Source organism: Labeo rohita, chromosome 9 (assembly GCF_022985175.1).
Source record: "Labeo rohita strain BAU-BD-2019 chromosome 9, IGBB_LRoh.1.0, whole genome shotgun sequence".
NCBI lineage: Eukaryota > Metazoa > Chordata > Actinopteri > Cypriniformes > Cyprinidae > Labeo > Labeo rohita.
The window spans coordinates 32,557,055-32,578,589 of record NC_066877.1 but is presented as its reverse complement, the minus strand read 5'-3'; the positions used below and the strand labels follow the sequence as shown (position 1 = coordinate 32,578,589).

The following is a 21,535-nucleotide window of genomic DNA, read 5'->3' as shown; positions in this document are numbered from 1 at the left end:
ATACAGAGGCTGTCAAACGCTGTCAAACACATTTTTGTTTATACATTATTAATTAGGAATCCACACATTACTGGTACCATACCATATATTATCAGTCAATATTACAAATCTTTTCATTTATTTTAATATAACAGCTGATAATGGATATTTATATTGTCCAATATTGGATACTGAATTTTGCATGCCTTTATCTTTAGATTTAGATTACCTTTGAAGCCATTTAAAGCTCACAAAAATCTGTTGTTATTGACTATAAAAAAATTAAAACTACTAAAAATGAAAATTAGACATAAAAATGAAATTTGGGATGAAGTGCTAAAATTATTAAACCTAAAACTTAAAAAATAATAATACAATATTAGTAATAATAATAATAATATTCGAGAAATAAAATTATAGATAATAGAGAATATAGAAAAAAAATTAAACAATAGAAAAAAAATAAAAATGTCAAAATCCCATAACAAAATGACTAAATTGAATCTAAAAAAAAAAAAAAAAAAAAAATGAAAACTGAAAATTGAAAAAAGTTATTAATAAATTAAATAAATAATAGCAATTAATAACAAAATAAAATAAAAATAAGCAAATAAAAATAAAATGAATATCCATTTTTCATACAGTATATTATAATGTTCTGATGCCAAAATTTACTTAACGATATAAAATGATTGATTTTAGTTACATTTTTCATTTACTCAGACATTTTTTATTTTAATTTTAACATTTTAATATCAGCCATTTTAATACTGATTAATACTGATGCATCCTTATTTTAATAAACTGAGCTTTTTATTTTATTTATTGATGCTTAAATTCTGATGCTAATCAACATTTCTTTCACTTTTCTCAACATTTTTACCACAATGCATTATGGTTATATTATCGTTAATTAAAATGAAATACAATAAATAATAGCAACTAATAATAAAATATAAAATTAAGCAAATCTTAAGATGAATATCCATTTTTCCATTCAGTATATTATAATGTTCTGATGCCAAAATCTACTTAATAATTTAAAATGATTGATTTTAGTTACATTTTTCATTCACTCACACATTTTTTATTTATTTATTTATTTATTTTTATTTAAAATGTTTTATTTTAAATTGTATTTAAAATTTAATCAGCCATTTATTGGTTATTAGTCATAACAAAAGTTTAATACTGGTGCATCCCTATTTTAATAAACTGAACTTTTTATTTTATTTATTAATACTTCTGATGCTAATCAACATTTCTCTAAGTTTTCTCAACATTTTTACCACACTGCATCTTGGTTCTATTATCGTTAACTAAACTTAAACTGAAAACTGAAACACTAAAATTACTAACTGTAAATAAAAACTAAAACTGAACTAAAAATAAATTTAACCATAACAGTAATGTTTAAAAACAAAACAAAAACTAATACAAAATGGGGGGAAAAAAAACTTATAAATTTATTAAAAAATAAACTAAAATTAAACAAAAACTGAAAAAATAAAAGCTGTTATAAAAAATATAACAGTATACAAATACTAACACTAAAATAACAGTGCATCGCATCATGAAATTGCCTTCTTCACAAAGGATAAATGTGACTAAAAGAAGCTACCACTTCAAACAGTCTTTTTGTCTTTAGCACAGCCATGATGCATTAAAATGCTCCCTACGCAGGCAGATTACTAGGTTTTGGAGGAGAGACTCTTTTCCAGATGCTGCTGCAGCAGGCATCCACTCTTACTCTTTATCTGAAATATTAAGTTTAATAGGCTCCCTCAAGGCCAGTCGGCCCCCCAGGGTCGTGTCCAGACCGCCCATAGACCGCCCGCCTCACAGCATGGCGCATCAGGGCCACCGAATCAAGACAAATCACAGCAACATTGTCAGCGCCGACAGCCTGGGGGATGCTGAATGGACAGGTCCTCTAGCGGGAGACTGTTAGCATTCACTTCAGCCTGCAGAGGAAAAATGGAGTGCTTAAGAGCAAAGGAAGGTACAGAAAGACATCTCTCCACCCCTCACTGTTCCTTTTCATTCCCTCCAAGGATGCTTCTTTAGCGGCTGGGGAAATGGGTTTTCTACAAGCTCAAAGGCTGAGCTAAAAGTCATGACATTTGGTAATCCAGTGGGAGAAAATATGAGTGGAACATGGGCTACATGCACATAGACAGTGGGAAATAAGATCTGTGTTTGCACTGCTTAATTGCTATTTGTCCAATACGGTCGAATAGGCCACACTTGTTAATTATTTAATGCGCAGTTTATTAGGCAAACAGCGCAATCCCTCGATACTCTCAATTAAATGATCAAACGATACTTAGTCGTTAATTAAACCTATTCACAGCCAAACATAGTCAGTCAAGCCCCCCTGTGTCGGTGACATCACAATACAGTTTACTAAGAATTTAGCTGCAGAGCAAACTGAAAGTCAACATGAAATGGCAGTCACGACCCATTTTACTTATGTAATATCACTGGTCAAAAGTTTGCATTTGTTTGATCCAGGGCTCCATATATTTGACCAAAAATACAGTAAAGTGGTATACTGAAATATTTTTGCAGTATTATAAATCCCTTTACTGTCACTTTTGATCAATTTAATGCATCTTTGCTGAATAAAAGTATTAAACTCTTTTTAAACAAGAGTTTTTCATTTGCTGGGGTGTTTTGGATAATTACCAGGGCGTTGCTATGCACTTTACTGGAATGTTTTTGAGTGGTTACCAGGGCGTTGCTATGCATTTTACTAAAGTGTTTTGGGTGGTTACCAGGGCGTTGCTATGCATTTTACTAACTATGTGTAACTATGTGTTTCACTAGGGTGTTTACAAAAGCGTTACTATGCATTTGCTAGGGTGTTTTGGGTGGTTACCAAGGCGTTGCTATGCGTTTCACTACAATGTTTTGGGTGGTTACTAGGGCGTTGCTATGCATTTAACTAGAATGTTCTGGGTGGTTACAAGGGTGTTGCTATGCATTTGCTAGGGTGTTTTGGGTGGTTACCAAGGCGTTGCTATGCGTTTCACTACAATGTTTTGGGTGGTTACCAGGGTGTTGCTAGGCATTTAACTAGAATGTTTTGGGTGATTACCAGGGTGTAACTATGCATTTCACTAGGGTGTTTTGGGTGATAACCAAGGTATTGCTATCTGTTTCACTAGAATGTTTTGGGTGGTTACCAGGGAGTTGCTAGCCATTTTACTAAAGTGTTTTGGGTTATTACCAGGTGTAACTATGTGTTTCACTAAAATGTTTTGAATGGTTTCCAAGGCGTTGCTATGTATTTCACTAAAGCATTTTGGGTGGTTACAAGGGCATTGCTATTCATTTGCTAGGGTATTTTGGGTGGTACCAGGGCATTGCTATGCACTTAACTAGAATGTTCTGGATGGTTACCAGGGTGTAACTATGTGTTTCACTTGGGTGTTTTGGGTGTTTACCAAGGCGTTGCTATGCATTTCACTAGAATGTTTTGGGTGGTTACCAGGGCGTTGCTACGCATTTTCTAGGGTGTTTTGGGTGGTTACCAAGGCGTTGCTATGGGTTTCACTAGAATGTTTTAGGTGGTTACCAGGGTGTTGCTATGCATTTAACTAGAATGTTTTGGGTGATTACCAGGGTGTACCTATGCGTTTCACTAGGGTGTTTTGGGTGCTTACCAAGGCGTTGCTATGCATTTTACTAAAGCATTTTGGGTGGTTACAAGGGCGTTGCTATGCATTTTCTAGGGTGTTTTGGATGGTTACCAAGGCGTTGCTATGTGTTTCACTAGAATGTTTTTGGTGGGGACCAGGGCGTTGCTATGCATTTAACTAGAATGTTTTGGGTGATTACCAGGGTGTAACTATGCGTTTCACTAGGGTGTTTTGGGTGGTTACCAAGGCGTTGCTATACGTTTCACTAGAATGTTTTAGGTGGTTACCAGGGCGTTGCTATGCATTTAACTAGAATGTTTTGGGTGATTACCAGGGTGTAACTAGGCGTTTCACTAGGTTGTTTAGGTTGGTTACCAGGACATTGGTTGCTAGGATGTTTGGGGTGGTTACCAGGGTGTTGCTATGCATTTTACTACACATAACTAAGCATTTGCTGGGGTGTTTTGGATGTTTACTAGGACATTGCTATGCGTCTCTCTAGGTTGTTTTGGGTGGTTACTAGTTTGTTTGTTATCTAGTTATTCTTGTCTATAAATATTGTCCAGGTGCCCCCTTTCAGCATAAGCCTTTTTTGTCTGTTTCATTTTATAAAAAGGGCAAATTAATAGTATTTAACAATCAGAAAGATTTTATAAAGGCTGCAACTAAAACAATGACTAAATACCTATTTGGCTACTACTCAACATCATTTAACAGCCTGAACTGCTGAAAAAGTATGCTGTTTCAGAAACAGAGCAAGTTTTCATAAAAGACTGCACAGACTAACACTGCTTTTCTTGCACTGATGAATCACTCACATTAAGCTAGTAACGTGCATTACGTAAAGAGGGTCAGTTTTGATTTCATGTTGACATACTCAAAGCAGCGATGCATTACCCCACACAATTAATTAAAACACAAACATTCTAAAGGTAAAAAAAGAGAATAACTGTAACTTACATGCTGGTTTTCTTCTCTGACCCTGCGTGACTGCAAAAGCAATAATGAGACAGGATTCAATTATGTTCTCGCTCTTACACAAAGTACGACAGACAGATGTAGCTATTTGTGTGGGAGTGCAATCAGCACTTGCTCATTTGCATTCCATAATAAACAATAAACACAAGAACAACGTCTCCAGCTTCATTAGCAGCCGCTGATTTGCGGACGCTTCGCTTCGGGGGCTCTGATTGTTCCTTCCTGTTGGAGACGTTTTAGCATTATATATTCCACATTTCTGAGTGAAAAAGGCCCCTCGGCTTTGATCAAATGTTGTGCATAACCTGTATGGTACAGGCAGAGCGTTTATGATAAAATATTAAGAGAGCTTGAGGTGAAACGCTCAGCCTTACATCAGAGAAAGTGCAATTGTTCAAATCTCATATGTCTGGCAAATACATGCCAAATGCTTTATTTTTACAGTAAGGACCAAAAGTCTGAGAGCAATGCTGAAAATGCTTCCATTTTGCATTTGTCCAACTGAATGCATCACGTCTTCTCAAGACAAATTGTAAATTTGTGGGAGAAACAGAGCATAATTTAATGTTATCAATAATCTACTGTTAACCACTTCTACTGGATCATTTAGTGAGTCTGATTCATGACTGAATCAAATCATTTAGATAAACTGATTCACTCAAAAGAATGATTCATTAATGAATCAGTTCAGTCAGTATGTTCATTACGCATTATGTGTGTGTGTGTGCGTGTGTTTGATAAACATTTAAAATTTCAGTCTGTTCATCACACAAAAATATGACTTCAGAAGGTGTGGAATGTGAAGAAAAAATAAATAAATATTTATACATAAATGCAAGTTTTTATAAATAAACTTTTTACATAATCAGTTAAAGTTCAGTCTGTTTGTTGCATAAAATACTGTATATGACTTCAGGCGGTATGGAATATTAAGCAAAAAATAAAAATATTTTAAATAAATATTTTATTAATTTTATAAATAAAAATTTTCATTAATTAGTTGAAGTTTAGTCTGTTCACCACACAAAAATATGACTTCTGAAGGTGTGGAGCATAAAGTAAATAATAAATAAATATTTATAAATAAATCTGTTTTTTAATAAATAAACATTTTAAACACTCAGTTCAAGTTTAATCTGTTAATCACATGAAATACTATATATGACTATAGATAATATGGAATATAAAGTAAATAAATATACAAATATAAACATTATAAATAAATACATCTTTTACTTAAAAAAAAAAAAAAAATAGTGTATATGACTTCAAAGGTATGGAATATGAAGTAAATAATATCTAAATATTTATATATATATATATATATATATATATATATATATATATTAATCAGTTCAGGTTCATAAAATATTTTTATAAATAAATTAGTGTTTTTATAATAAAATTTGTTAATCACATAAAAATACTGTATATGACTTAAGAAGGTATGGAATATGAAGTAAATAATGCATACATATTTATGAATAAATAAAAATGTAAAATGTTTTCTATAAGTAAACATTTTAATTAATCAGTTAAGGTTCACCACACATTTTTTTTTATAAATATATATATATATATATATATATATATATATATTTTTTTTTTTTTTTTTTTTTTTTTTCCCCCAATATACTTTTTATAAATAAACATTTAATTAATAAGTTTAGGTTCATCACACAAAAAAATTCTATGACTTCAGAAGGTGTGGAATATAAAATTAATATCTAAATATTTAGAAATGAATTATTTTTTACAACATATATTGTTTTATAAATAAACAATTTAATGAATCAGTTCTAGCTCAGTCTGTTCTTCACTCAAAAATTTTGTATAACTTCAGAAGGTGTGGAATATAAAATAAATCAATATATATTTATAAATAAATAAATTTAACAATTTATAAATGAAACATATAATACATATTATACACATATTTATACATTTAAAAAATATATATATAAATATAAATTCTCATTTTTGGGTGAACTATCCCTTTAAGAATGATGATTCACATGCCACAAGGCCATGCTTACCCTTCCGTGATTGACAGCTGCCTTCCCCTCCTCACTTTTCGCGTCCATTTCATCGTCGCTCCATTCCCAGTCTCCATCCTCGGTCTTGTGCAGATGACCACTCGACCCTGGAACCCTTCTGACCTGCGGGTGTGAACAGGACACATTCATTTTTAATAATAATAATAAATTTATATAAGCTGAAATCACACAGACTCGTTTCTACAGAAGCATATCACTGTTTCCCAACTCCAGAGCTCCAAACTTGGTATGTTTACAAATGATTGTTACAAATCAATTTCTCTATGGAGGAAATGAATGGCATTTGTATTTCCAGAAGCCTACTGTTGTGCTCTACAGCGTCACGCTCTGGTGTCAGCAGGGGTCGAGTGTGTCAGACATAGTCTGTGCTGAACTTACAGGGCTTATTTCTCAGGGGCAGTGAAGTGAGCTTTAATTCATCTCCCGGCCCTGACTTCAACTAAAAGGCCAGCTTTTTCGGAGGCCTGCTCAGTGTCTGTAACCAGCACTGAAATATTCCACTATCTGTTCTTTTCAGCAGGACACATCTTTCAAAACATGTTAAAGTTTAATCTGGCCCACAAGATCGACGTGCATTGAAGTACGGAAAATCAGGGGATCAGCTTGACTCCTGAAACCATGCAATTCGGCTCAAAAAACATCCCTAAATTCCTGTCATTTAGACAAGCCTTTCCTCACTCTGGCAAACTCTAATCTGATCGGCTGGCCTTACACAATTTCCAAGAATAAGGGCACACAGGTTTTACTATCCGTCCAACAGGAAATCAATTTACGTTTACAATGTACCAGGCCAAGATGAACACTGGTCACTTGTTTAAGCTTGCCAGGTTAGTGACATTAAAACTTTGAAAATGCTTGTTAGCAGCAAGTGAATTAGAGAGCAATTAGAAAGAATTAGACAGAGCAACTTTCATCTGTGAAATAACTGCCATTATTTTTGGTAGTCTGATCACAAGCTTATAAATATTTTTATGCTAGTTTGTGTTTTTTTGCATATGTTTTGTTATTGTGTCATAATGGTATTTTCATATTTAATATATATTATATTTGGGTGCATAGCAACATATTTAACATATTATATTTATACATATAATATACATATTATATATTTAAATTTTAATATATATTCGTAATGTACACATTTTAATGGAAAAACAACTAAAAATGGTCAAATGTAATGACAAATAATTAAATAAAATATAATAAAATAATAAATCAATCAAATATAGTAAAAATAATAATAAAATACTATACACACACTTAAATAATATATATATTTTAAGAATAAGAATATACATTATATAAATACTCATTTTTATACAAATATTAGACAGAGCAGTTTACCTCCGTAAAATAACTTCTATTTATTCCTTTTGGCATTCTGGTACTAAACATTTTTACAAACATTTTTATGCTAAATTTAGGGGGTCATTTTTTTTGTTATTGTGTCTAAATGGTATATCCTTTAAAAAAAAATAAAAATCTTAAAAATATACATCTATACTAAAAATATGTTATATGTTTCTTACGAGAATTAGTAATGTAAATTTTATAGATTACTATTACTTTTATTTTTAAGAATATATATATATATATATATATATATATATATATATATATATACACTGCTTATAATATTTATCAAGTATTATTTATATTCACAATATACACATCTGAATGGAAAAATAACTAAAAATGCTTAAAATAATAATAATAATAATAATAATAATAATAACTGTGACTATAAAGTAAAGTTGACATTTTTTTTTAGATATATAAAAATTAACTAATTAACTACAAAAAAAACTAAATAACTAAAAGATATTGAAAATAATGATTCTTATGACAAATTTTTAAGTAATAGTAGGCCACTCAACAAATAAAATCAAACAATTTAAAATATCATTAAATAAAATAAAATAAATAAAATATTACATTTAAAATTTTAAGTAAAATTTTAAAATAAATAAAAACAATAAAATAAAATGTATTTGGGCACTTTCTATGTCTCTCAGACGGTCTCTTCTCATCTAAGTGTGAGGTTCAAAAGTCTGGTACTACAAGAGACTATTAGAGTTATAGCTAGCTCCATCCATTTAATCCCAGAACGGGCGATAACTCTATCAAAAAGGCACAGAAGACCTTAAATCCTCTGGATGTGTGTGAAATATGAGGCACTAGGCTGTGGAGATCAGACAGCGTCCAATCAATGACACTTTCTGAAGTTTGGTCTGTTCTGAGAGGCTATTGACAAAATCATATTGGCCTGATCGAGAAAATCAGTCGACCCGCAACGTATACATCCACCCGTCCTGTCCCGACACACTGTGTTCCAGAAGATTTACTCAGCTTCCAGTTCAAGACAAGAGGTGAAACACGGCACACAGAGACACACACACACGCACGTCTAGAGGCGAGAAGCACTAAGTAAGCGTTTTGCGAGTGAGATAGCATGTACCCGTATCCCAGCATCCTCTGTGTGCTGCTTCCTCTGCTCGGGATCCTTTAAAACAATACACAGACAAACAAAGCAACAAATAAACATCGGCGCACAATGGCAAACGGCACCTGCGGGCTGTGTGCTTATGAATAACACGAGTGGGTCAGCGGCACAGAGCTCTCAAACACACACTCGCTGTCATTTAGGGACATTATGTAAGCTCAAATAGCCAGCGGTAAATTGCTCTCTTAGAAGATTTAATGTGCAATCGAGTGTTGTGATGCACACATTCAATTACACAAAACAAATCATTACAATACTGAAAGAGAACAACAACAGAACATCTTTAGAAATAGTAGAAGTAGTTAGAACTATCTAAATGTATTCAGAAAATGTATTTGTTCATTATTTAGAATTATGTATACATTTTATTTATTATTATGGAGGGCCAAATTACTCAAAATTAAATTATTAAGTAAATGCTGAAATATATAAATAAATCGTTAAATGCATAATTTAATTATTGAAAGCATAAATGTATAAATATTTTTTAATTTAAATATATTTTTGTTTACTTATTTATTTATTTAAATAATTATTTATTTGTTTGTTTCAATATTTATTTATGCATTTATATATAAATATTTATTTATTTACGCATTTATTTCTGCATTTATTTCTTGCCTCCAAATTTCATTTTGAGGTTTGCGGTTGTCACTCAACAATAGTGGGCGTCACCTTTCCAGCTCGATTTCTTTGGGCTTTCTAGTTTAGGCGCTTTTTTTCTTGTTTTTCTCATCACGAGCTATGGCTGATCAAGGATGGTACAGTAAAAGATCTGTGACATGGCATCTGACGCATGGAAGCCATTAGCACACGCCACTATGCTCAGTGGCACCACCGCTGACACTTCCGATTTTCACTAAAAAACAAAAGTAAATATTTATATAAATAAATGCATAAATAAATATTTAAATAAATAAATAATGAAATAAATATTTAAATAAATAAATAAACAATGAAATAAAAAATATATTTATATAAATAAACAATTAAATAAATATTTATACATTTATGCTTTCAATAATTAAATTATGCATTTAACAATTTATTTATATATTTCAACATTTATTTAATTATTTAATTCTGAGTAATTTGTCCCTCCATAAATTTAAAATTAAAAAATTTAATGTGTGTATATATAAAAAACAAATTATATACAACAAAAATTATTACAATGCAAAAAAAAAAAAAAAATAAAAAGAATATCTTTAGAAATATATATATATATTATTTTGCACAGGCAAAATTTGATTTTTCTTTTTTTGTGTGTGTGTGTGTGCATGGGTAAGAAAGTCAAAAATGAAAAAGACGCAAAAAAAGAAAATAAGTTGCCTTAAAGGGCTTGTTGAATTGTGATGCAGATGCAGACATTCAGTCATACAAAACGAAAGAACATTGTTATAAATTACTTTAAAGATTTTCACTGTACTGTTTATTTCATTTCTCCCCTCATCTCTGTTTACTTCAGCTTATATTTCTGCTCTACTGTATATATACTTTGTATCCTTTGGCAATACAGTAAATGTTTACAGTCATGCCACTAAAGCTTTGTTTACTGAAATGAGGAGAGAAATAAAGACTGTTTTACGACTAGATATCCTGATTTACATCTTTAATTCAGCAGCAGGTATAAGTCAGCAATAAGTAACAAGAGATTATTAAAATTTCAGCTGAAAATAACTCAAAATAATGTGCTCCAGGGTGACAGTCAACACAACATGCGTCCACTGCAAAACGATGCCAGAATAAAAAGCAGCAAGCTGCTGCGCCCCCTACTGGACACAAAACACAAACACTGAACTTCACCTGACAGACACAAGAATTACAAAGTGTTTTTTGCAAAAATTGTTTCATTAAAAGACTAAAATTAAATAACTAAATAAACAAGTTAAATTATAATCTTTTACGATTTATAAATTAATTTTAAGCAGTTTATAAAATACATTTTTAATTAATTAAAAATTAAAACTTTATTAAAAACAAAAATAATAATTAATTTTATGACATTTTATGAATTTTATGATGAATTTTATTTATTATTTTTTTATTATTTAGGTGGCCTCTGAAAACTGAAATAAAGAAGAAATAATCTAAATAAAAGCCCAAAATAAAAAATAATAAATAGATAAAATAAATTAAATAGTAATCTTTTACTATTTAGAATTGATACTGAAGCAGTTTTAAAAAAATATATTTTTAATTGATTATTAATTAATAATTATTTTAATAATAATAATAATAAACAATAATACATTTTTATTAGTATACATTATTATTAAAATATTATATATTTATTTATGTAGCCTCTCTGGATACTGAAATAAAAAAATTGTCTATTAAAAGACTAAAATAAAAAAAAATTAAATCATATTTTTATTAATTACAATTTATATTAAAACAGTTTTAATTAATGAAAAATTAATAATTAGTTTAATAATAAAAATAGAAAAAAATGTTTTTATTAGTATATATATATATATATATATATATATATATATATATATTATTTAAGCAGTTAAAATAGTAAATAGTATATACTAAAATAGTATATATTCATGTATGTGGCCTCTCTGGAGACTGAAATAAAGAAAAATGAGTTAATTAAAAGGTTAATAAATTAAATGTATAAACTTAATATTTTACTAACAGTTTTTAATATATCTGCAATTAATTAATATTTAATTAAATAAATAATAATAAAATCAATAATACATTTTATGATGTTTTTATTAGTATATGTTAGGTGGCCTCTCTAGAGACTAAAATAAAGAAAAAAAAATCTAATTAAAAGACTAATTAATAAATATTTTACTATTTTATAATTTATACTGAAGCAGGTTTTAAAATATATTTTTAATGAATTAATAATTCATTTAATAAAAAATAACAACACATTTTATTGTTTTATTAGTATATATTACTATTAAAATATTATATCTTTATTTAGGTGACCTCTGAAGACAGAAATGAAGAAAAACTAGTCTAAATACAAGACCAAAATCAAAAAATAATAAATAGATAAAATAAATTAAATTGTAATCTTTCACCATTTAAAATTTATACTGAAGCAGAATATATTTTAAATGAATTAATAATTAATTAATTTAATAATAATAATAATGATAACAATAATACATTTTATTATGTTTTTATTAGTATATATTATTATTAAAATATTATATATTTGTTTATGTGGCCTTTCTGGAGACTGAAATAAGGAAAAATTAGTCTAATTAAAAGACTAAAATAAAAAATAAATTTTGTTAAACATGCATACATACATACAATTTTACAATTTATATTTAAAATATATTTTACATATTATATTTTACATATTATATTATATTATATTAATAATTTTTGAAAATTATTCAAGTTCTATGATTGATTTTAATGACACTGTCCTTAGAAAACTCAAAGGCCAAATAAAGCACATTAAAACCATCAAGTGCTGCTTAATTCCGTTTCGCTCTAGTGGACGTCATTGACGAAATGCTTTGAAACACCAAGGTCAAACACTGATTCTCTCCACAGCGGGCCGAACAGAACGCCAGCTGCTAATATTCAAGTCCTATGAAAGCTCTCACGGTGAGGAGAAAGAAAGAGAATGACAAAGACGGAACGAGGCAGACAACCACGTAAAAAAAAGAGAGAGATAAAGGAATACAGATAGAGGCAGAGGAAGTAAGGTAAGGAAGAGAAATGGTGTTTGTCAGGAGTTGTTCAGGTCAGAGAGTCCTTACATGACAGCATCTTTCCTGGCCGTCTCTTTCTCTCTCTCTCTCCGCGGGCTACGGCTATGCTGACTGGATACATAATGTGGGAGTAAGGCTGGGTCACAATCGCACACAAACACATCAGCAATGAGGACAGACACCAGGTGACAGAAAGGACACACACATACTGCTGACACTGACACATCCTTCATCATAATATTCATGAGGGTCGTGATTCAATTTCATAATTCACATTTTTAGTACGATACACTCCAGTCTCACACCGTAGCCGTGTCTGAAATCTGTAAAATGCTGCCACACTTGCTATTTATCAGTGAATCTTGAGAGGAAATGGGAATGGGTTTACACAAAGATATTAAGCAGTACAACTGTTTTCAACAGTGATAAAAAGAAATGTGTCTTGAGCAGCAAATCAGCATATTAGAATGAGAATTATGTGACTCTGAAGACTGGAGTAATGATGCAGAAAATTCAGCTTTGCATCACAGGAATAAATTATATTTTAAAATATATTTAAACAGAAAACTGTTATTTGAGATTCTAATTATTTTTCATAATTTTATTGTTCTTACTGTATTTTTAAGCAAATAAATGCAGCCTTGGTGAGCAGAAGCAGCTTCATTTAAAAATATTTCTAAAAATCTGATAAAAAAAAAAAGAAAAAAATTACATATACATATACATATATATACACACACACACACACACACACACATATATATATATACATATATATATATATATATATATATATATATATATATATATACATATATATATATATATATATATATATATATATATAGATATAGATATAGATATATATATATTATATATATATACACATACATACATATATACATACATACATATATATATATTTACTTTAGGTAGTTGCAAAAAACAGCATGCATTTATTATTTATTATTTATTACTTATTATTTAATTTATTATTATTATTATTTAATCCGAATTTAGCAATTTAATTAAAGTCACAATATATAATACAAATATATACAAAAAAAAAATTAAAATTAAAATCATATAGGCACAAACAAAAAATTATAATATAAATAATAATAAATAACTAAAAATAAAATAATGAAATTAATTTAAATTAATTCACAAACATATTATTATGACAAAAAAAAAAAAAAAAAAAAAAAAATCTCACTAAAACTCTGAAAAACATTTAAAAAATAAAATAAAATCAATTAATAAACCCTAAAGCAAATTCTATTTGCAATTTTTGTTTAAGTAATATATTTGTATAAATAATAAATTAAAACCAAAACATAGTCTAATCGACAAGTCATGTGACAAGGAAAATGTATTTATTTATTTATTTATTTATTTATTTATTTATTTATTGGACATGATGATTTAACTTATTTTATTCAGGTAGTTGTGAAAACAGCATTTATTTTTTAGTTTAGAATTTAGTAATAGTATTACATTTTAAATGACCTTGATACTAAAACGGTACTAAAATAACTAAATCTATATCTGAAATAAAAATGAATAAAAATGATATAGGCATTAAAAAAAAAAATAACAAAAAACACAATTACTAAATTTATATATTTTTTTTTGGACACTCTTTAAATTTGATTTGACAGATACAAGTTTATATAGTATACATATATAGATTTATATAACTATATATATGAATAAATATATCTAAATTTCAAACATATTGATAAACACCTTCTCAACAATTTGGAAAAAATCACTTTTGGTCATATAATTATTTTCTTAATCAGTAACTCTGATTAATTCATCTGAATCGTAATTTCCATACAAATTATTTAAACATCCTTAAAACAATATTTATTTTAATCTTTTCAGTAATTATTTTAAGCACAATATATTAATAACCATTTTCAAAAGCACAAAACAGTTTTGTGACATTTATACTTGAACCAAGAAAGCGGACAATTGCGTTTAGACAGATAATTAACTTAAGATAAATTCTCTGTAAAAAGGTCTTAACCTCAAAACAAGAAGCAATTTTGCTTCTCCAGAAAATCGATTGTGTTTAAAGGATGTCTAAATACTTTAACTGAAAAAAATAAATACTGATTAAAACATCATAATTTTGCAGTTCAGTGGCTGAGGGCGGCATTTGAGACGGAGCCAAAGACATTTCAAGCTGTAACGCAATGCAGTTGCTACCGCTGGGAGTTCAGATCTGTTCGGACAGTGATCGATCATCTGAAAGAGCTGAATACGGCCATCGACTAGCAGAAACCAAAAGTGATGGAGCCGCTGACCTCCAGCGCTTTAATCACTGTTAGTGTGAACGTCCCTTACAGCTGTTTGTTAACACGGTTCCAGCTGATGAGCTTCACTACTGTACCACCCCACCAACAACTCCAATATCACAATCGAGGTGCTACAGATTTCAGATCCCTAATTAAACCTACATTTCCCAGAGGTTCCCTTCCCTCAATACAACGCCTCGACACCTGCAACTGTTGTCAAATCGGGCTCCGTTCCACCCGTACGTCTGTTTCTCCCTCCCTCCCATTAATACTGTAATTCATTGAGAAGAGTCTATTACTGAAAGCATGACTAGTTTTCTTGGAGCACTTCACACAACTAAAAAACCATCACACATCAACAAAATCAATTCTAAATGGATCTGCTGTAGTGATTATTCTTTACAAGTCAGACTCTAAATACGTCTGTGTGGCTGCGCCGTAATCTGTCAGGCGGCTTTTAAGTGCACTCATTCGGTCACCTACTGTGGAATAAATCCCTTTATCGGAAAAAAACACACCTTTTTTGACGCACGCAAGTTGGTCGACCTAAAAAACACTATTATGAACAAACCACAAGGACGTCTGTGTGCATTCAACAGCTTCTCTCAAATCTCTTGTTTGTGTAGCTGGTGGATATAGCTATAAACCAAAGAAAAAAAGAAAAAAAAAAGGAGTTTAATACATGCAGCATTTTTATATATGTAGCAGGGTTATTTTAGTTAACTAAAACTAAAACTAAGAAACTAAAAAAATACATTTAAATAAAAATTTTATTAATTAAATAAATATGCAATAAAATAAACGTAAACTGAAATAAATTAATAAAAAAAAAACTAACTTATTTTATTTCAGCTAATTGCCAAAACATTTTAGTTTAGAATTTAGTAATTTAGTTAGTTTCATAATTTAATTTTAAATTACCTAAAATGCACTCATGGAAACCAATCGATAGACAGAATGTTACACAGAAAGACTGAATGATAGAAAGAACAGCATTTAGTTTGTTTATAATTTGGTAATTTAATTCATTTAACAATTTAATTTTAAATGACACTGATAATAAAACGGTACTAAAATAACAAAAACTGCAAAAAAAAAAAAAAAAAAAAAAAAAGTATAAAAATTGTACAAAAACAACAATTACTAACAATTACTAAATTAAAATTAAATTTTAAATACTGAATTAAAATTAACATTACAGTATATTTCAAAAAATTTATAAAGAAATATAACAGGATCTCAACTGATACTAAAGCAATACTGTGTGGTGTGTTTCACATATATACATATATATATATATATATATATATATATATATATATATATATATATATATATATATATATATATATATATATATACATACATACACACACACTACTTAGTAATAATGCATATATTTTTCAAGACATTTCCATGAACAATTAGGAAGAACATGAATATTTGTATACAACTCATTTAAATTGTTGAGCTTAGAATCGATTCATTAAAAAAAGACTGATTCATGGAAACTTAAGTTACAAACTTATAAAGAAGTTTAAATCAAACTAAGAAATTACTAACGTATGAGTTAAACTCAGAGATGCTATTAAAATATCTTATGACTTGCAAGATGAGGAAGGATTGCAGACTTAACCTAATGGCATGGTTCTTTTGGAAACCGAATGTCCAAAAAAAACCCAATATTCACAATGTTTATATCACCAGCAATATCACTGTGAATATTCTATATATGCACAGTATATATCCCTCATTCTGTCAGCTGCACCTCAACACAATACCAGCAGCCCACATTTGCAAACAGCAACATCCCCCCATCGTTTCAGCCCATCAGTGTCACAGCCTCTACTTCCACCTCTACCGGGACGTTCTGTACCTCCTCCTAAATGAATGGATGTGCGCAGCTCTTTAGCTGCCATTTCTCTCATTCATTTAGCGGGCTGGAGGTGTGGGGCGCTGATAGCTGCCAATGCCCTCCCCGAACCAGCAGCATTATCGCACATGTGGCCTGCATGTAAACAGCTGTTTAAACACAGCTCCACAGCTGCATTAAAGCCAATTTTTCTACATAGCTCATCAGAGCTCAGAGACATTAGCTGACTGCTGAAGGCACGAACTGTAACAACACCTTCATTCAGAGTGAATGAGTTTTACACCTCCTGCGCAGTAAGAAAACACAGCGCACACACAACCAGATTTAAACAAGAGGGTCTGTGACTGCATGTTGATGAACAGCAAAACAGGTGAAAAAAAGAAATACATAAACATGATGCAGAAAGGAAACGACCAAACGATAGACAGAATGTTACATAGAAAGGCTGAATGATAGAAAGAACAGTAAATAGAATGACAGACAGACAGACAGACAGACAGACAGGTAGATGATAGATAGATAGGTAGATAGATAGATAGATAGATAGATAGATAGATAGATAGATAGATAGATAGATAGATAGATAGATAGATAGATAGATAGATAGATAGATAGATAGATAGAACACTAGTCAGATCGTTACATAGAATGAGAGAAGGATAGATTGTTACATAAAACGACAAAATGATAGAACAATAGAACTAAAAAAATGACAGAATGATAGAATGATAGATTGTTACATAGAACGACAGAACGATAGATAGATAGAACAATAGATAAAACGACTGATAGATCGTTACACAGAACAGAATGATTGACAGAACAGGAGAACAATAGACTGTTACATAAAACAACAAAATGATAGAACAACAGAACTAAAGAATGACAGAATGATAGACAGAACGGTAGATAGATCATTACATAGAATGACAGAACGACAGAACGAAAGAACGAAAGAACAACAGAATAGATAAAATGATAGATCGTTACATAGAATGACAACGATAGATAGAACGAAAGAACGACAGAACAACAGATAAAACGATAGTTACATAAAATAACAGAACGATAGATAGAATAATAGATAGCGATAAATAGAACAACTGATAGACAAAAGATTGTTACATAGAAACACAAAAAGACAGAACGACAGAACGAAAGAACGATAGAATGATAGACAGAACGATAGACTGTTACATAGAACGACAGAACGATAGATAGATAGAACGACAGACTTACACAGAATGACAGAATGATAGACAGAACAAAAGAACGACAGAATGATAGAACGATAGATAGATCATTACATAGAACAACAGAACGATAGATAGAATGATAAAATTATAGATTGTTACATAGAAAGACAATGATTGATAGAACAATAAAACAAAAGAACGACAGGACAATAGATAAAACGATAGATCGTTACATAGAATGACAGAACGATAGATAGAACAATAGATAGAATGATAGACAGATTGTTACATGGAACAAAATGATAGATAGAATGATAGACTGATAGATTGTTAAATAGAACTACAGAATGATAGAGCAATAGAACGAAAGCACGACAGAATGACAGAACGATAGAACAATAGATTATTACATCGAACGACAGAATGATAGAACGATAAATCGTTACATAGAATGACAGAACGATAGATAGAACAATAGATTGTTACATAGAACGACAGAACGATAGATAGAATTATAGATCGTTACATAGAATGACAGAACGATAGATAGAACAATAGAGATCTTTGCATAGAATGAAAGAATGATAGAATGAAAGAATGATAGAATGAAAGAATGACAGAATGATAGACTGTTACACAGAATGACAGAACAGAACAAGAGAGAGAGAGAGCGAGAGAGAGAGAGAGAGAGAGAGAAGATAGATAGATAGATAGATAGATAGATAGATAGATAGATAGACAGATGAGGGACAGAGTTCACAATAGAGTCCATGCATGAATGACTCTTACAGTAATAGGTTAGAGTGCATTCAGTGTCTGAGCGGTCACAGAGACACTCAGTGAGTGTGGAGGGCAGATGACCTGCAGTGAGAAACATTACGGCTTCCGATCCCTCAAAAGCAGCCACACTGTTTAATCAATACAGAAAGCACTTTATTGAACATGAGAGCAGAGACCCATCTGGCCTGTGAGAGAAAATACCCTCAACACATGGGAAAGAATGAGGCAGCGTTACCTTTTTGGCTCTTTGGCTTATATTTGGTCCTTTACAAAGCAGCTTTTCAATCAGGTACTCTCGATTCTACAACACAGAGGCAAGAGGGGAAAAATACATAACATATATCAGTGACGGACCACTGTGAAGGGCTGGTTAAAGCATTTGAAGTATGGAGGGAGAGTATACTGCCGTACCTTAGCCTTTTGGAAAAATTTACATTTCAAAAGCTCGGCTGCAGTGGGCCTGTGGAGAAGAGAAAGAGCGTTTGATGCTGACATTTTCAGACAGGTCCACATTTCAAGACTCAACATTAAAGATTTCAGATTCAGATTTTTACTTGACCTGGTGACATTTTAACTGTCCACTGTTTATATATGGAGAGTTCAGATGCAAAACCAGCTAAATCCATCTGACATCCTTCTTTAAAAAATGCATTTTTATCAGGCTCAGATGTATAGGTTTCTAAGTAAGTACCGGTACTTTGATTGGGCTGAGGCTGGTATTTTAGCAAGTTTGAAGAAAAAGTATTTGATGGACGTATGATATGTGTCGAGAGCATTCACTCAGTATCATTATCTCATTTTTGACCGAGATGGCTTTTAGCTGGTTTTACATCTGAAGTCTTCATATATATATAATTATTACATAAAACTATTAGTCCACCACTACAGCCAATATACTGACCAGATGAGACAGCTGATATAGACAGTAAACAAACCAGCAGCAATTTATTGTCTCAAGATTGCATTAGCTCATCTGTATTTATTTGAGCTACTTTGTCTGCATGGCATTTCTTTTACTAAGTGCGATTTATCTTTAGAGAGACCAAACTGCGAGCAAACGAAGCACAGGCGAGCTGCTATTCAATAATATAAACAACATAATTCAAATCAATATGTTTGCTTCTAGTATTAAGGCCTTTGCTGAAACTTTTGGTCCTGTAAGGGAACAGTTTTGCAGACTGCACCCCTTTCAGCATTCTAGGACACAGATTTACTAATTTGTGTTAATAATTAAGGCAGATTTAGAGGAATAAAATTACCTCTTTGCAGGGTCCTTCTGAAGGCACAAGGATATAAGTTTTCTAAAAGATTTCCCGTACTTCTTAAGCATCTCTTTGTCCTCAACCCCAGTCTCCAAGGTTGGAGGATCATTCTGCAGCGTGAGCATTAAAACCTGCAAGACAGCAGAAAAAAAATCAGATATAAAAATACACACGACAGAATAATAGAATGATAGATCAATAGAACAACGGACGGACTAACAGAATGATAAACTGCATGGATGGACGGATGGACAGAACGATGGATGGACAGATGGATGGATTGGATGTGATGACAAGACTGGATGGATGAATGGACAGATTGACAGAATGATAGAGAGGATGAATGGATGGATGGACGGACGGATGGACAGACAGAACGATGGAAGAACGGATGGACAGACAGAACGATGAATGGATGGATGAACTGACAGAATGACAGAATGATAGATTAGATGGACGGATGGATTGATTGGATGGGACGACAAGACTGGATGGATGGACGGAAAGACGGACGGACGGACAGAACGATGGATGGATGGAGGATGGATGAACTGACAAAATGACAGAATGATAGATTGGATGGATGGATGGATTGATTGGATGGGACAACAAGACTGGATGGATGGACGGAAGGACAGACTGACAGAACGATAGACTTGATGGATGGACAGACGGAAGGATGGACGGACTGACTGACAGTATGATGGATGGATGGACAGATGGAAGGATGGATGGACTGACTGACAGAATGATGGATGGATGGACAGATGGAAGGATGGATGGACTGACTGACAGAATGATGGATGGATGGACAGATGGAATGACAGAATGATAGATCGGATGGATGGATTGGACAGGATGACGAGCCTGAATGGTTGGACAGATGGACGGACTGACAGAAGAACTGATAGAACGATGGATGGACGGATAGATGGAAGGATTGACAGACAGACAGATGGATGGATGGATGGAAGGACGGATGAAATGACGAAATGATAGATCAGATAGACGGATGCATGGATTGGATGGAACGACAACAACTGGATAGATGGATAGATGGACGGACGGACAGATGGGCTGAAAGAACAATGGAAGTATGGAAGATGGATGGACGGACGGATGGATTGACAGAATGATGGACTGGATGGAAGGACTGAATGAAAAAATGGAAGTATGATGATGGAAGGACGGACTGACAGAATGATAGACTGAATCGATGGATGGACGGACAGATGGAAGGACTTACAAAACGATGAATGAAC

The 21,535-nt window shown here is 31.4% G+C and overlaps 1 protein-coding gene across 2 annotated transcripts in view; it reads right to left on the bottom strand.

Moving 5' to 3' along the window:
* stk39 (serine threonine kinase 39) overlaps window positions 1-21,535 on the bottom strand; it is an 85,958-nt gene that overhangs the window by 44,449 nt on the left and 19,974 nt on the right. The window contains exons 8-14 of one of the 2 annotated variants that reach the window (XM_051119764.1): window positions 20,271-20,404; window positions 19,423-19,471; window positions 19,247-19,312; window positions 9,117-9,161; window positions 6,638-6,760; window positions 4,584-4,613; window positions 1,890-1,943 (exon numbers count right to left, since the gene is read on the bottom strand). In XM_051119764.1, coding sequence (XP_050975721.1) covers window positions 1,890-1,943; window positions 4,584-4,613; window positions 6,638-6,760; window positions 9,117-9,161; window positions 19,247-19,312; window positions 19,423-19,471; window positions 20,271-20,404 — 501 coding nt within the window. The remainder of the gene's footprint in view (window positions 1-1,889; window positions 1,944-4,583; window positions 4,614-6,637; window positions 6,761-9,116; window positions 9,162-19,246; window positions 19,313-19,422; window positions 19,472-20,270; window positions 20,405-21,535) is intronic. The other variant, XM_051119765.1, reaches the window with a different exon arrangement.